The 17,574-nt window shown below is 40.5% G+C and overlaps 1 protein-coding gene across 1 annotated transcript in view; it reads right to left on the bottom strand.

The window, feature by feature from the left end:
* Positions 1-2,399: 2,399 nt before the first annotated feature.
* The window catches only part of LOC114561897 (BMP/retinoic acid-inducible neural-specific protein 3), a 35,087-nt gene continuing 19,912 nt past the window's right edge, over positions 2,400-17,574 (bottom strand). The window contains exons 3-8 of the mRNA XM_028588051.1: positions 16,071-16,261; positions 12,027-12,132; positions 11,567-11,803; positions 9,343-9,565; positions 4,284-4,626; positions 2,400-3,647 (exon numbers count right to left, since the gene is read on the bottom strand). Of these exons, the coding sequence (XP_028443852.1) occupies positions 2,877-3,647; positions 4,284-4,626; positions 9,343-9,565; positions 11,567-11,803; positions 12,027-12,132; positions 16,071-16,261 (1,871 nt within the window). The 3' untranslated portion in view covers positions 2,400-2,876. The remainder of the gene's footprint in view (positions 3,648-4,283; positions 4,627-9,342; positions 9,566-11,566; positions 11,804-12,026; positions 12,133-16,070; positions 16,262-17,574) is intronic.

The raw sequence follows: 17,574 nt of genomic DNA, 5'->3' as shown, positions 1-17,574 counted from the left end.
ACCTGTTTCTTTTTAAAGGAGTTTTTAAAGGACAAATCTGGCGCAAAATGAACCTAGGGGTTAATAACACGTGTACCGAGTCAACCGTTCTCTGGGATATGTTTTTATGCTAATCGAATGTGACCAGTTTTATAGCAAACCGCTAATTAGCTTATAACGCTAGTCATTGGAGCAAGGGTAAAGTAAAAAGAAATCGCTATTTTATACCACCAACAAGGCTCAAAATAGCACCACACTTCCACGGTAGCATAATGAGGGTCCCTACATGGAAACCGAAGCATTGAGAACTTGGGAAAACAGTCACGACCAGTCGAGCGACGAACGCCGTGCAACCAGTAACCAGTAACATAGCTCAAGTCGTTTGGCTGGTTGTGACTGTATTCCCAAGATGGAGCCTGCCTGTATACGTGAACGGTACAGTCTTTCTAAACTATGCTAGCCTGAATACACCGTTGGCAGGGCTCAATCCGAGGGGCGGGATAAACGGTTGTCTTTCAAAGTCCCTCTGCACGTAATAGGATAGCGCTACAACCAGGCAGAGCAACGATAAAAGGCAAGCTAGTTGATAGATTAAACTTTTGCTGTATCCGCTCGGCAAAACTCTGAACACATCTTCCTTTTTTAAGAATGATTTCAGTGCCGTTCTTTGTTCTTTTCTCAAAGAAAAGCTTAACTTTAAGTCTTCCAGAAGACCGCTGTTCCCAGCAGCAGCAGCCATAAGCCCCGCCCACTGACTCTATACACGATGTGATTGGCTTGACCAGAGTTTGGTTTTTCCAGCTCGCAAGTCAATGGAGAGTGCCTAGACGCCCCTGGCTGCAAATTACATTTGCTGCCGCTAGGGTGCGACTAGATTTCTAGGCTAAAACTTTGCGATTAATCTGGTCACATTCGATTAGCATGAAAACATATCCCAGAGAAGAGTCGACTCGGTACACGTTATTACAGTTTTTCTTGATTGCTTTGACCTGCTTAAAGAAACTGGGATCCACTCGGTTTTCATCATCACTGTCTCAGCAGAGTAGAAGACACCTCTTGCAAATGTGTTAACCCTTTCTCATTGGATTGACACATTCTCCCCACCCTTTTGCAGAACAGTTAACACGGATGTCATTCAAGCAGTCCAAACTCCATTGTTTTAGCTATAGTAACCATAACTACCTACATCAGTATGAAATCAATGAAGCACCTGTTTGACACTCCTTCACACAAATCTTCAAGTCTTCAGTCTGCAGGGTTAGGCCATGTGGCCCCATCGTCAAGACAAAAGAGACTGAGTATCAATAGTGGCTATTTCTTATACTCTACAGTAATAGATGATTATACTTTACTGTAATAGATTTTATTTTTATTTTCTTAATATCTTATACTCTAACAGATTTTATATATGTATTATGTGTAATATTTACAGTATTTCAGTTTTCAGCCACAGTTTGAAAATAAGAATCAATGCAATTTGCATTAAAGCAGTTCTGATTCTGGATCCAATTCTTTGCAAGAAGGCAAATTTGACAACAAATGGCACAGGCATGAAAGCTATGTACAGTAATAGACTACACTGACAAGCAATGGTGCACTGATTCGCACTGAGTGTTGTATTTTGTTGTCCACTGTGTAATGGTTGATTGGAAGAGCTCATACGCTTGTTTGCAAGTTGTGTTGTTTGAAGGGAAAATTAGCTTTTGTTGCATATTTTAAATGTTTTGGCACTGTTAGAGCCTTTTGCAAACAAAATGTGTCATTTAGACCATGAGTGCCACTATTTCGGCCTGTGTGTTAACTGTTTTGAAAATGTGGGGTTTGAGTTGACTGCTGCATCAGAGCAATCAAGAAAAACTGTAACCCCTAGGTTCATTTTGTGCCGGATCTGTCCTTTAAAGTGTGTTCCCACATCAGTGCTCCCCTTGTGCGCATGCCCCTCATAGCGCCTATACTGGGCGCTGCGTTTTAACCCCAACCTAACCCTAACGCCCTAACCCTAACACATCCCCTAACCCTAAAGCACTAACCCTAGTTAGACATCCGGCACGTGATGCCAGGCTTTGTCCAAGCAATGTACATCCGTTGAGCCAGACTATCCATTCCTCAACTCTTTTTACATGTTGGGATGTTTATACCTAGAACAGATTTTCCTTGGTGAATTTCTGTTCAGTGAAGTGAGAAAAACATTTTCACACACATGGAACTAAAATAAAAATAATCTGAACATGACTGCATGGACATTACAATCACTTCATCAAATTAATTTATGCCAGCTCTAATTTGTCAAAAGTGTATTTTAGAATAAAAGGAAAGTTTGTTGAAAGTATAAGGAAAAACATTTCAACAGCTGGAATCTGTTATAACATGATGTTTTAATATCAATTTATCTACAAAATATTGACTGACACCACTGTATTCTGGTCTTCATGGGAAGTTCACTGTCACTGAAGCAAAGGAACATATAAAAGTTACAAACAAACAGTGTACCATTTTTACCATAAAATGTCCATTCATTTGGCATTGGTACTTACAGTATAAATGAGCAGAGTCATATTGAAACAGGATGGTTCAACTTTTATGGAGCGGTATTTGAATTTACTGTAGGATTATTTTGTTAAAGAGTTTGTTTTTGTCAAACAGTTGTGCGTTTTCTTGCTGATCCACCTCATTCGTTATAATATAGAACTGAAGGTAGTTGCCACAAAACAGAAACCAAAACAACCAGGTGAGTACATTCTTCAGCTGTCCACGACTGGTTCTCTCCTGATTTATCATTTAGCTTGGTAATCCACAAAGACACAACTGTAAGCATCTGCACCACAATGGGCACCATTCTTATGTCCAGGAGTTCTCCTAGAGGCCATGTACAGTCCAGATATCCCTTCAAGCAGCTGTTAACTGCACAACTTGGTGGTCTCGTAATCCATCGACTTGGGCAGAAGTGAGCTGAAGGCCTGTAAGGAGGCATGAATGCGAACCACCTCGCTGGCAGTCAGTTTGAGCCGGTGCCGAAGAAGACAGGCAAACAGGTCCAGCCTCTGTTGACCCGGAGGGGACAGCCGGTTCACCCGGTCTCGTATTTCCAAGAGCTGAAGCATGGCAGTGTCCTGGGACCCTTGTGTGTATGGGTAGTCCAGTTGCAGAATCAAGTCACGGATCGCCTCTGGGTCAAAGTGCATGCTGTAGCCAAAGACCTGGATGCTGTTGATCTTCATGTAGCCCAGGTTCCGAGCAGGATCTGTAATTTCTAAAGGCTCATAATACATACTGTCATTCACTCCACTTTGAGTCTTTATCCTACTCCGAAGGTAGATATGAATGGTTTCAAAGAACGTCTTCCACTTGTTACCCAGTGTCAGAGTCCAATTATAGCACTCGAAAGGCAGGTCCAGTTTAGTGGCCTGCCAGTCTGGAAAATTGTTCTCATTGACAGGGATGTACCAGCTCTCTGAGTGGCTCCCTCCAAAGGGGTTGATGTATAGAGTAAGGACAGGCTCCAGGGTGCTGTTCTTTGTAAGGCAGATCTGGAGGGATACTCCCAGCAGCATGTGGACCATGTTGGACTTGTATTTGTTGCTCTTCAGCGTCAGCAGCATCCTCTTTCTCCACGATGGGTCAAACCAACTGTTGAGTCGCATGTCATTGCTGATGAAGATCGCGTGGACCTATCAGAAACACAGACATTACACAAAAAATGTAAAGACTTACTGCAAAATAGGCATAAGGTGGCTTATTCTTTTTAGCATTTTAGCCCTCACTCCATTTTATCTATTTTTATGTAGCATGGTAATATGGTAACACACGGTCAAACTTAAAGTCAATAATGAGCTCACCTATTTTTATTTATATAAAGTAGTATTAAGTTCAGGCATCTGACACTGGTTTTATTGTATGTAACACTGTTTTAGTCAAACAATGTTTTGTCAAACAATGCCTGTATGTAATATTAAGGAATGTAAAGAAAAGTAAAAAGTAAGTCTAATTTCATATATCATTGTCTACAGATCAAATCCCTAAAAAATCTGAATTGATTGTGTATAATATTGTTCTCTATTTTAATTAAAACATCAATTAACCACAAGCATCCTCAGATGTACAGGACATCTAAAATGTGTTTCAACAAATACAAGAAAAAACATGAGGAAACTATGAAGTTTCTCAGTAGCCAGAAGGCCAAGACATTGTAATGCTGAGTGGATCCCATAGGTGAGTTTATCCTGCCCAGGATATTGCTATGAAAGACAGCTCAGCTCTCAGTCAGGTTGACCTGATTGAATAAAAGGCTAAAAGAAAAAAAATACCTCTAGCCTGCGGTCAGCTCTCTGCAGTAGGTAGCCCAGCTCCAAATCCTGGAGGTCCGTCTCAAATCCCAGGTAGTTCTCCGTAGAGTCCGCCACCATGGACCTGCAGGCCCCCTGCGTCAGCACGAAGCCAGGGTTGCAGCTCCCACAGCGGGTGCGGTTGTCTGGTGCACATGCTGCGCAGGCCGAGCCTTCCCCAACAGAGCAGGGCGGAGGCAGCTGACAGGGGCTGTGTTCGTATCGGCAGCTGCAGCTTTGGAGCTCCTCAGAGAATGCACCAAGCTGGTTATTCTCTGAGCAATACAGGAGGGACTGCAAATGACTCAGCCAGTAGGACTGAGGCCTGCACCAGGGAATGCAGTAAAACAGAAGGAGGAGAGAGAGAGAGAGAGCGAGAGAGAGAGGGAGAGGGAGTGGTTATTGAAAGTGGTTCATAGGATGAGCTGGTGTTAAAGGTAGCTGCTTTATAAGGTCCAGGACACCTGTCTGGGTGTAGAGACAGCTTGCTCATTAAAAAATTGAAAGCATAATCAGCATAATGTAAGGCGTGTGGACGGGCCTGAGGGGATTCAAGTAAGCATGGTTTAGTTGAGGTCAAAATACCTCAGTGAAAGAGTTTTTTTGAGTTACATTATTATTTCAACAGCTTTTCAATCATTATATAGCAATGCATACTTTGGACTACACAATAGACTTTTTTTCACAGCAGACATTTTGACTTGTCATAGTAGAAAAAGCACAGCTGAAATTAATAACCCTAACAATGGCTCAATTCCATCAAGTGTCCAAGTAAGCTATTTCAGTGATTCAGCATGCACAATGAAAAAGGTCTACGCAACACTGCTAACAACATAGACATCCAAATCACTTTTCAGCCAAATTACGTAGATCCCTCCTCCATTCCGTCTAGCATTTATCAGCATCAAAAGGTTTAGAGTTGTATTCTAATGTCACAGCTACAAATTTCTGGCTTAGCAAAGTGAATCCACAGTCCACCTTTTTTAGTTGGATATTCCCAGCAGGGTAATGATCTCAATATTGTATGGAAGAAATACTTCCTTGTTATTAAGTCAGGCTGTGTCAGACATGCATCATAAAGGTCCCGCTGAAGAATATTGAGCATAAACATCGTTGTTTGAATAGGAAGCTACTTTGAAGTGAGATACAGTAGAGAAGGAGAAAGTTGTCTTTGATTAGTTTTTGACATAAATATTAGAAGTGCGCTGTAGCCGTAGGGTGACTGACTCTCAGACATACATATAAATTCCCAATGTGGGCCGGAGTTTGATTCCCGTCTGTAGCACTTTCTTGACTGTGATCCTTTAATGCCTCTCATCTTCTTTGCTTGCTGAAGAGAATGAATGCATAGTACATACCGCTGGCTTTCCTTTCAGAAAACAAAAAATAAAACCATTTTCTTGGATGAGGGTGTATTGCGGTAAACTTTATGCTAATCTGAAAATGTTTGCTGGATTACATTTGGGGCATCCTTCCTCTGTATCCCAACCGTATTGTGTGCTTGGCAGTCGGAAGCAAGTGTGCGTTAAAATCACTGATTTGCATATTAAAACCCCCTAATGGAAAAAGCGGTCATGGGAAATGATCCGAAAGGGCTCTTCCTTTTCATCATGCGCTACCTGTGGGCAAGGCATTTCACCTCCGACAGCTTTAGCAGAGCAAAGCAGTCATCAAGACAAGGCTGCAGCTGTACTGTTAGTTCCCTGGTGTGACTATGTACAGCCTTCCTGCTCCCTGCAACTCTTAGTCCAAACCACTGCTGTAAATCAGTGTCTTCAAACTTCTGTGCCGCTTTTATAAGAAGCTTCCAAAACTGAAAATGAAATCAGACAAATAGTTTTTTTTTTTTTTTTTTTTTTTTTTTAAACCCAATAAAAACTACTCTCAGGCATTGATTCAAAGGACACTGAAGCTCTGGAGAGTAAAAAAGAATCGCCAGTGCAACACAGATGTCTTACTTTATAGTTTATTTTTATTTTTTAAGGTGCATAACGGTGACTAACGTTTCGATGTAAGGTTACATCTTCATCAGAGTCCTTGATTCCTCTGTTTCTACCGATAATATTTTTTTAATAAAGGCAAATCTCAAGGATGTAGAAAGGATTAAGGGACTTCTGGAGATTGGTGGACTTTATAATTAAAAAATATTGGATTCCATGACAGAAGACCAATATGTAGTTTAAACTATAGAGCTTTGCTTGAAGTAATGTACAAAACTTGGCTAAAATGATGCGGACATTTTTTGGATTACACCCAAATGTGATATTTGATGTCCTTCTCAATCCATTGGCATTAATCTGCTGCTAGAACAGCCTCCACTTTTCTGGTTTCAGGCTTTCTATAAGATTTTGGGACCAGGCTGCAAGGATTTGCTCTCATTTAGCCACAACAACATCAGTGAGGTCCAATTCTGATGTAGGGCGATAAAGCCTGGCTCATATTTGGCGTTCCAGTTCATCCTAACGGTATTGGATGGGGTTGAGGTCAGGGCTCTTTCAAGTTATTCAACTCCAAATGGTGAAAAAAAAAAATTCCTGACTTTGTGCATTGTCATTGTCATTGTCTGGACCTGGCTTTGGGCATTGTCTGCTGAGTCTGTCCCCCAAACAGTAGCCACAAACACAATGGAAACACAATGTGGTCTAAAATACCAAAACAAGCAACCACAAACCAAAATGGGGTATAAACTAGGGGTGTCACGATTGGATTTGATTTTCGATTTAAACATTTTCTTTTCAGCAGTGACGGCAATGCCACAATAAGAGTGACTAGAAGCCAGAAAGGTACTTTACAACAACAGAGGCAAACCAGTCAATAATTCAATCAAAACTAAAGCAAGAAAGAAAGAAAGCAAAAGCAATAAATATGAAGAAGGTAAAGGAAGAAAAGGCCAGTGTCATGATATGCAATAATCAGGCCTTCTTGCCATTTTTCCTTTACACAAATCCATATTATTGAAACAGCGTGAGGTCGCAAAGATGAATATGGTCTGATCTACTGAATCCCTTGACAAGTTAATTAAAAAGCTTTTCAACATTTTTAGAGTCAAATCTTAATTGCACTCTATTAGTCGTCAAACAAAGATGAAATTACTCCTCCAGTGAAGCATTCAAGAACTTTACATACATGAAAAAAATCCAGCACCCTTTTTGGGAGAAGCCTACGCACAAGAAAGGCATTTACTAAGCTGATTAAAGCAGAAGTACAGAAAACATCTCTTGAATGACAATGTGCATCATTATGCCTAATGGCTAAAGTCTGAGCACAAAGTATGCTGTGCAGTCTTATCATTACCCGGCTAATAAAAGCCAAGCTGACTGCTGCTCCGACTGGCTTATTCGCTCATAATTGTCAGCACAGAGAAAAAGTAGCCCCCAGGAAGCAAAATCAATCACATATCTCTCATCTATCTCAAGTGCCTCAAACAGTATGTTAAAGAGAGAGTGAGGGTTTTTTCAAGAGCTTGCGTTTCTCTCTCAGGCAAAACTGACAAACATCGAATTCTCAATCTCTTTCCACTGAGTATGGAGACTTCTCTGACGAGAGGAAAGAAAGGGAAAGCTTCATAGTAGATGCGGCGGTAATAATGTAGATAAACACTGACTGGATGAGGCCGATGACGCTGCCACTCCTTTTCCTGGCAAGTGGGTGGGAATATCAGCTGCACAGATCAGTGATTAATGTGTGTTTGGGCAATGTGGTGGAGAGGACGACACAGATTAGGAATGAGACAGAGTAAAGAAGGAATAGGAAAAGAAATCGAGAGAGAGACTGGACATTGAATAGAGCGTACAGTATAGATTAATCTGCCGGTTGATTTATGTGTTGTGCTCTCTAGCATCGCCACCATTACTTTGGAAGCTCAGTCGATCCGAGCACTGTGACTGACAGTAATGGTTGGATTCATCACTTCGGCAATCAGCCCCTCTGACAGAGGAAGGTAGCCTGAGTGAACGTGAATTTTATCCAGACTTAAAACATCAGTCTTATATTCGAAAACTGTCCTCGCCAGCATTGGTCATACACTTAAATTGGCCTATGTGTATTTGTTTTACCGACAAGTGACATCTTGCTGGCATAATAAAAATGACTGTCCTCTCTGAGCAGCAAAGGCTGAAGTCACCTGATGTTGTAATAACATTGAAAAAGTCACGGAGGAGATCCAAATGGAACGTAGGTTGTATAAAATGTCCAACTTTTTTTTTTTGGAAAACTGATTTTCTTTCAGTTTACGGTTTCCTTGAGGGCAGTATTAACCTAATTAACCAAATAGTTTTAGTTCCCTAAACTGACCCCTGAACAACATATGAACAATACAATTGTAAAAGTGGAATTTTCTTCTTTGCGGCCATGAAACCAATGCAGAGAATGTGGTTTTAAAGGGATTTCATGATGATAAAATCCAGTGAAATGAGATGAAGATTTCATGAAGATTTCATGAAGCCCAATAAAGATTTAATGGAGCGAAGGCTTGTGGATTTCTGAAGTTGAAGTTTGGAGCAGCTGATAAAAGCAAAGGGAGCCAGGTAAGGTCATTTACGGTGATCTGCAAGATGAATACACGTGTCTATAAAAAATGAACTGCATTTGGTTGAAAAGTTTGTTTTTTTACAGTAGATTTCTGGCTTGTTTAATGGTATTTCATTGCATTTCAGCATTTAGCAGGATGTACCCAATGTCTTGGCAAAAGCCATGTGCAATGCCACCACAGCAATGGCAGCTTGTTTACTCCCACCGACATGCCGACATGATTAGTCTATAGGGAGAATCACAGGTTGTTATCTCGATGTACTGCAGATTTGGGCAAAAAATGCCAGCAACCTCATGGGGGTATACATAAAACAGAAAGGAGAGGATATACAAAAAGAGAATTACAATAAAAGAAAGGACAGATTTAATATAAAAATGTTGGCTGCAGATTAACTCAGGATCAAAGTTAAAACAGATAAAAGCTTTGACCAATTGAATTGAATGTCCAAAAATTATCAAACATACATAGTTAACATACACATGAGATGTGTGTTTCAGCAGTTGGGCTCACCGTTCTCTTGGTAGGCGGACTTGGGGCTGTCGGTGACATCTTTTACTGAGACTGAAGAGCTTGAAGATCACTCTCTGGGCTCGTTTGGAGAGGACCCGCATGCTGTTCTCCAGCTGCTCATATCGCAACTGGAACAAGTTGTCCATCGACCACAAGTGTTGGATGCTTGACACGTTCAGGAAAAGGTTCTGGGGCAGCCTCGCAAAGAATACCTTGAATTCATCTGTAACCACAGAAAAGACACATACATGGGGACATCTTATCATTTCACATTTCATCATCGATACAGCAATACAGCACACTGCCACGGTTATTTCCAAGAGGATTGTGAGAATACGCTATCCTCTTTAATGCATGCAACATTAAATATTACCATGACAAATGTTGGTCCATTGATATCATATTATACAGTATGAGTTGTAACATTTTACTGCAACATAATGGACAACTGGCAAATAGTGTACCATGTTAACAGTAAATATATCTACGTGGCCTTAATTGGATTTTTTTCTGTTCTGTGTTTACAACATGTCTTGGTTGCTAATAAAATCACATTGTAATTTCATGCGTGGCCTCCATTATAAACGTCCTGCTTTCATATAATATATTTACCAGTCAATGATGACCACCCAAAATACCTCGTAAATACAATGTGCCAATGTGATATTTTCTGACTTTACGACTCGACAGGTATCACCTCAACGCCCCATTAAACAATTGACCAGTACACATTGGATTGTGGGATGCTATGAAACGCAGAGGATGCACCAGTTGTGTTCAGCTTTAGGTGAAAGATGGCTGTATTAGTTGCATTTGCAGGAGCCTTTAACATTTGACAGACCTTGGCAGCCTATTCTACTCAGGCTAGAAATGTACAGTACATTTTGGAGTACCTTGAATTGAGACACAGCATCTGGCAGGTGGTGCTTTGAAAAGTCAGCTCAAACATGTTTCATTATGTTCAGTAAAGCAAAAAGGAAACCAAAAGCACCCGGAATAAAGATAAAGATAATAAAGATGATAAAAGACATGAGAGGGTCCACTTGAAGCGGAAAGCAAGATGGTCATGTTTTATAGAGGGTAAGCTTTGCCTATGGGTCATAATTATTTCAGCTATATTTATTGTTTAAAAATGCAAAATATAGAATCTCTGCAGAATCACTACTGCGATCTGTATTGTTAGAATGACCATCATGTTTATTTCCTTAAAGGTGAAGCTCCTTCATGTTGTTTAAAATCTTGTTTTTTTCGATATTTTAATTGAGTCAAAAATATGATGACTTTTGTCCCATTTTGTCCCATTCATCATTTCTTTATCATCTGCTAAATTAAAAATGAACTATGTGTAAAGTTTGAATGCAACTGAAGCTATTCTGAAGGGAAGAATGAGCTACAGTACTGAAAGTCCTCCCTAAAACAATAAGTAACGGTTTTGGATTTCTGATTCTGTTATGTCTGTTATGTTTTGTCACCATTTGGTCCAAGGTTAACAAAAGCATTGGTACTCAGGAGGAGTCTCTTCTTGATCGCTGTGTTTTTCAGTGGTTAGACCACTTCCTGGCATCTTTGTCTGTAGATAAAGCAGCCAGCTAGAAAGCTGTGATATCTCTCACTGAAGGACACATTTATGATACTTGGGCACGTTTGCATTCTGGGCACGCTCATGCCCTTACTTCCCACCCAGCTATTAAAACATAAACTTTGAAAGTAATTGCACTTAGGGATATTTCAGCCAAATCTAAGGAGTGTAAAAAAGACAGCCATTTTGATTTCACCTGAGTAATAATCACCATGCAGGGTGACCGAGCACAGCAAAAATACCCAAACATTATGTTAAAAGCTTTAGCTCAAACTCTGTTTCCCCGGTGATATGAAAAGCTGGACAGGCAATAATAAAGCTTTTATAGCTGATCAATCTGCTCTAGACATATTGTAAACTACCTGAGCGAAAGCTGTTGATTTTCTTTTTCATTTGGCCCTGTTGCACTGTTAATTTCCTTTATGAAGATAGTGTTCCAGGACCTAGGATTCACAACCTAGCTATTATAGCTCACCTATACATCATAAAACAGGGAGGAACATACACATAGGAACCTCACTCAGAGCTCACCCCCTCTCATATGAATGATTTATATTCTAAAAGTTAGATTTTCCTACATTTTTGGATGAGGCATGCATCGTGAAAGGAAGAAAAAATCCATTCTTTTCTAGAGGGATTTCTTACCCGATTCCTCAAACTCTTTATACAGCAACCCCCATGTCTCTGTGATCCTCTCCAGGCTCTCCTCCATGGCTTGGATGTCCATATAGGGACAGTTGCACTCTGGGAACTTGGGGTCACAATGGCACCAACATTCGTTTTCCTTGCAGACAAAATCACCCTCTCCATTACAGGCTATGTAGCTGAGAGCAGCCTGCACAAAGCTTTCTCTCAAGTAGTCTGGAAGGATCACCTGCAAGCCTATAAAACCAAGTTAGGTTTAGTACCATCATCAAACTGTGAACTTGGGGAGGGACAGTGAAAGTGCAGTAGCGATATATTGCTGGCTGAGCTAATAACTTACTTAATACAATCTATAAATCTAAATGTTTGTATGCCGAACTGTTACTGCACATTCAGGATATTGTTGAATCTCTAAAACAGATAATGACAATCACAATAAAGTGGTAAAATTCAGACAAACCTTGCAGCTGGACTTTATTTTCAGGGCTCTGAACCAGCACGGAGCTAACAGAGTCAAGGTTGTCATAGTTACTGCATCCAAGAGGACCTGTGCGGGTCTCTGTCACCTGAGCAACAACAAATAAAAAGCTAATTTATAAATCCTCGACAGCCTCCATTTTAAAGAAACATGCCATAAATTGCGTTCTCTGTTCTCTTCAAAGGAAGTAGTTTCTACATAATCGATTGTACTTGAGAATGGGAAAGAAACGGAAAACTGGGGTAAGCTCATTTAGATTCCTCTAAATTGCTATAAGATGGCTTTACTGCACTCATTTATCTGCAAGAATGCTACACGTTTCTTTTTTTATCTAGAGACTGATTGAAGACATTCCGATTGACCTATGCCACAAATCAGCTCCTCGTGCACCTCCTTTTTCACTTCATTTGCAAGAAGAGATCTTATTTTAGCGCTCTCCTTTTTGTTGCTCTGACACGGTGGAGAGCATCTAACTGATTCTCATTTTTCTCTCTTTGTGGTTGCGGGACACCATATTTTGTTCAGCGATTTGTCCTGGTCAGGCTTGTCAGAGGACAGTTGGTGTAAAGTGACAGATGGATGAGGCGAGACAATGAGGGTCAGTCGATCAGTAACACAATCATGGAGGGCTGAAGGGCTTGGGAACTCATATGAGGCCAGTGCTGCAGGAAAGTGAAAACTCAGTACATGGCTCTTTAATCAAAAGCAGAATCCAGAAGAAAGGCGTTTGTGAGAGGAAGAATAAATATGCTGTGTGAATGAGAAAAGTAAAATGAAGATAATTTGAGAGCAATTCCTCATCAATAATATTCATATCACATTATAAATCCCTTGTTTCCCTCATGAGGGATTTTAATGCTGATATGAATGTGAGGAAATGAGATACAACCCTGGGTTTCAGACCACATGCACATTCAATCCTTATAAGGAATTATTTGATATGCCATATGATATGCCATATGGCAAAACATTGAATGATGAGCAGAGCATTCAATTTCCGCTTTGCATAGCAGCTGCTATTCACTGTAGATACATTGTGGTATATTAAAAAAACTTAATAGGACATTATTGGCCACCTGTATCTTGGTACATCGTTCTGGGAACGAAGTAAAACCAGGAGCTTTGTGAAAGATTTGCACCTTTCCTTTGTATATTTTCATTATTATGACATGTAAACTTTTAGTCCAGGTGCTAAAGTGCATACAAAATATTGCACTGACTCATTCAAACAGAAGAGTGGGAGCAAGACAAACACAGGAAGAAGAAAGTTTCAATCATTGCCACATGTAGCAAATGTTTTTTGAATTACAACTAACTTGTGCTCCTTTTAGCTCTGGTTTGGTCTCCACCAGCTCCTGAGAAATCTATCTTGCTGTAGATCTTAAAATGTATTCACCAGCTAGCCACAAAGTTTGACTGTCTTCTGTTTGGTGCTGGTCAGGAAATGGTGATAATTACTAGAAGTTTTAAGTCTTAAATTGTATTAGTTTATTAGTCATATGTGGGAGCTTACGTTTTTTGCTTTTCTGTCTGAAATGTATTGCTGTGGCAGTTTCAAATAGTGTTAAAATAAAGTTTGGTTTGAGTGTGATCATAGAGTACATGAGGAAGTCAGCTGTCTATATACTCCGTGATAGTCCAAACAACAATCGCTGTAGGCTATTTCTCTACCATAATGCGAACACAATACAATCGAGAGGCTGCCCACGAAATGAAAATATGAAACCAGAGATTCCTGCTGTGTCCTCGTTCAAGTGTGTCACCTTGCTCATCACGGTGTGCACACACTGGCAAATATGGCCTGAGTGGGGATATCGTCATCGATTCAGTCTGTGAAATTCTCAATTGGTAACAAAAATGATCCCAGACGCTCTTGAACAACTGTAGTTAATACTCATTGTACAAACAAGCCAACCTGATCACAGACACCGCCGTGACTTCTTCAAGAGAGCTCAGATTACCAAAGCCAATCCCCAGCACACCACAACAGTAACATGCCTTTCCTCCAAAATGTGCTTCTATTTCCTCTTTGCATGGAGTCAAAAGGTGGGGCGGGGGGGGGGGAGTCTTTGCCTCACCAACAATTTCTCATTCATTCTTCAATTTGTTGGAGTTCAAATTCATGCAGAGGAGTGCTTAGTTATCTGTTCCACTGCTGCGTGGGTCAACGCCCTGTGGAAATGATGCACGAGCGTGGAGGAATGCGTCGCTCCTTTGACTCACTTTCTACCAGTGACGGAGGTGAATCTCTCCTCTTTCCACTTCCTACCTGTCAGTTACGCCAGACGACTGCCTTTAGAGCATGAAAGCACACTCTCTCTTCTTCTCTTCCCCTCTGTAGCTACAGAAAAGAAAAACTAATTCCCAAGGAATGAAACAGACAAAAGCATCTGCCTCTGCACTTCTGATGCGCCCACCTTGGCTGCAAAGAACCCTCGCTGAACATAATGTAGCGAGAGGACAGAGCTTTGATATAAGTACAGGGAGTCTGATTCATGTTCTGCTACAGCAGAGAAAGCCACACTTTAAAAGCAGACTGCCGCTGTGTTCCGTGGAATGAAAAAGGCAGAAAGGAGGGTCATCATCTGCTATGTATCCTCATTAACCCCATGCTGCCTGAAGGTGACAACCGGAGGCAGAAACCTGTCCGGACGCTGTGTTTCACAAGATTCATTTATCTTCCCCTCACCATATGTGTTCATCACGGAGTTTCCTCCAGACCGGATGTGTTCACGGAGGCCGAAGTTCACATCTCATCACAAGCAGGCTGATAAAAACCATCATTGTCCACTGTATTTTCATCACCGTTTTTTTAATTGTATTATAACAAGGAAATATTTTTTACTTTGCAAATGAAGGAAGGCGCAGACAAATTGAAACTTGGAGAAAGACCTTGGAATCTGTGATTGTTTCACAGTGTGTGCACCGTAGAGATGAATAGGTACACACAGAGTTTGCATAATTTTAAACTTACTAAAGACTTAATTTATTTGTTTAGTAGTCCTATACTATTTATCTTATTGACACTTCTTGCATGTCTTAGCATTCTTTGTTGTTATTTGAGAAGATTTTGAGCTTTTATATTTACATTGCATATAACATATGTATTGTTTATTTATTGAATTACATTGCTATTTTGTCATCAGAGACAACAACAAAAATGGTCTCTTAAATTTTGAATCTTCGATTCGATTGTGTCATTATGTCCATATAATTCCTGGTGGACTGCAGTGAAACACTAATTTACTGTACCATAGTTGTTCTCCATACTCAGCTATTTACTAATTTGACAATGCCAAAGGCATCATTTATTGGAATCTTTCTGATATAGTTAGTTTAGGACAGAATATCATATGGTATCACTTCCAGCTATGGTAATTGTGCTTTGCTCTACTTTTAAAGAAGAGTATCATAAGAAGCTTCTCTGGGCAGCTTCCCATGTTAGCAGCTCCAGTTGGCAGTGAGAAGTAAATCCTTCAACCCACCAATCATGTACTGAGATTTAGTGCATGCTCATCTTTACAATCAAAGCCAGTCTGCTTCGTAATAACAAAGGATAAAAGAGAAACAGGAGCACAAGCTCTTATGTTTGTGATTCCTAGGTTTTTAGAATAAAGCACTTGCTCTCTGCTGCTGAAGAAAATACTTACCCCCCCGTAGCTATAGAATTTTTTTTTTAATTGGTCAAGTCTAGGTGTTTTAATTCTGATTTTCAGAAAGTAAATTATCTCAGTTTGGATTGGTATTATCTACATAGCATCATTTGAAAATGAGTATGGAAACACAGGAAAACATTGTCAGACATTTTAGTTTTGTACAAATATGAGAGAAGATAATGTAGGAACAAAAGCAACAAAAGGTTGCCAAAGAAGGACGAGAGACCGTAATCCACAAAGACTACCAGCCTTTTAGCTTTTTACCATCTTAGGCTGATGGAAGTTTAAAGACAATTGACTCTTTAATAATCAATGCATTAGTCTGTGAATGTGCCCAAAGAAATCAACAATAGAGAAACAAAGGCATTACCTTGATGGCAGTGGAGGCGATCTGGATGTGGTGCAGCTTGCGCAGGGTGCTCTCCCTGTCTATGAAATAGGAGGCAGCCAGCTGGTGCAGAGCTTCCAGAGTCACAGTGGAGGAGTTACCCGAGTAATCGCTCACCTCTGCTTTCTTACTCAGTTTCCTCTTGTCCACAAACAGCGTTAAGGCCTCTTCTCCTGCACAGAAACATAACATTTAAAAACAAAATGCTAGTTTTATTTTTTTAAGGCATAGGGTGTGCACATTATCTATTACTATTAAGGGCTTCTCGAAGGCTGAGGTGCGCTACTCTGACAGAAAATCAAAGAGTTAATAATCTTAAGTGTTTAAGTGATTTTTGGTGTTTGTCCTGATCTTTTGTGCTATGCACTCATTGCTGATGTGTTAATGTGCTGCACTTCTAGCAAATCACTTGTAAATCAAAAAGCGTGCCAACTACTGTATGTCAGGCCTTTTTACTGATTTTCTGTAAATGAGGTTTGAGTGTCAGGCGTTTGCCACTCTTTTCATGGTGGTTCACGATACTTTTTTTTTTTTTTTATATATTCCAAATAATCTACAATTTCACACTTTTAAAACCTGCCCCGGCTCTGCTCCAGGAGAAACCCAGGAGCAGCCATACAGGAGCCTCTGAAGTACAAAGACACTTGACCACAATTAGGATAAGCCACATCATCCTGTATCAGTAGCCGCGGATCATAGCAATCAGCACTTCATAAGTATAGGGGCCACGGTGCAGCACACTCTTTTCTTGAGAGTCCCCAAGACACTGCACATCATATTCCTCATCATAATGCAGTGTTAATGCTTCAGGGCCATTTTCTGCCCACTGCCTTTTCTTCCTCAGCTGCTGAAGGGCACCCTCTTAATACCACAATCTATTTATTAATTTCATTAAGTCCATATGTTTCTCAACACAGAGGCAATTCATTCAGAACCACAGAGGCATATCTCTGGCAAAAAGCCAAGTCAAACTCCTCATTCTCCTCTCTTCATACCACTAAGTGCTGGATGGGAGCCAGAGTGAGGGGCTGCATCAGCTCAGGCAGCTGATAGGCTTGCATTATATGCAGCCACTCACAACAGTGACCTTTTCTAAGCCAGGAGTAAGGTCTAAAATAATTGACAAGTGTTGCTCTGTAAAAGCAAATCGGCTTTGCAAGACTTGTCTGGACCTCTCTCGGGTTTTTTTTTTTTCCCTTCTTTTTTTCTTCACTCAGAGGACCATTAATGCTCGTCCATTCATCACACTGCAGAAAACCAAAAATGGGGTGACTGTGACGGGGAGTGGCGGGTTTACAGTACACAGGCTTTTACATGTATTTATAAAATATATCTCTGAAGAGCGATATCTGTGCTGCCAGTGGCATATTATTTTGCTGTGATGTGTTATTCAGTTACTGTGACTGAGTTATTGTGCCATGTCCATCTGTTTTCCATATGCAACGCCTGGTGGAGCAAACTCTAAAAGCTTTTATCAACACAACTT

Source organism: Perca flavescens, chromosome 9 (assembly GCF_004354835.1).
Source record: "Perca flavescens isolate YP-PL-M2 chromosome 9, PFLA_1.0, whole genome shotgun sequence".
NCBI lineage: Eukaryota > Metazoa > Chordata > Actinopteri > Perciformes > Percidae > Perca > Perca flavescens.
The sequence above is the reverse complement of the archived record's forward strand: the minus strand, read 5'-3'. Positions and strand labels throughout refer to the sequence as shown.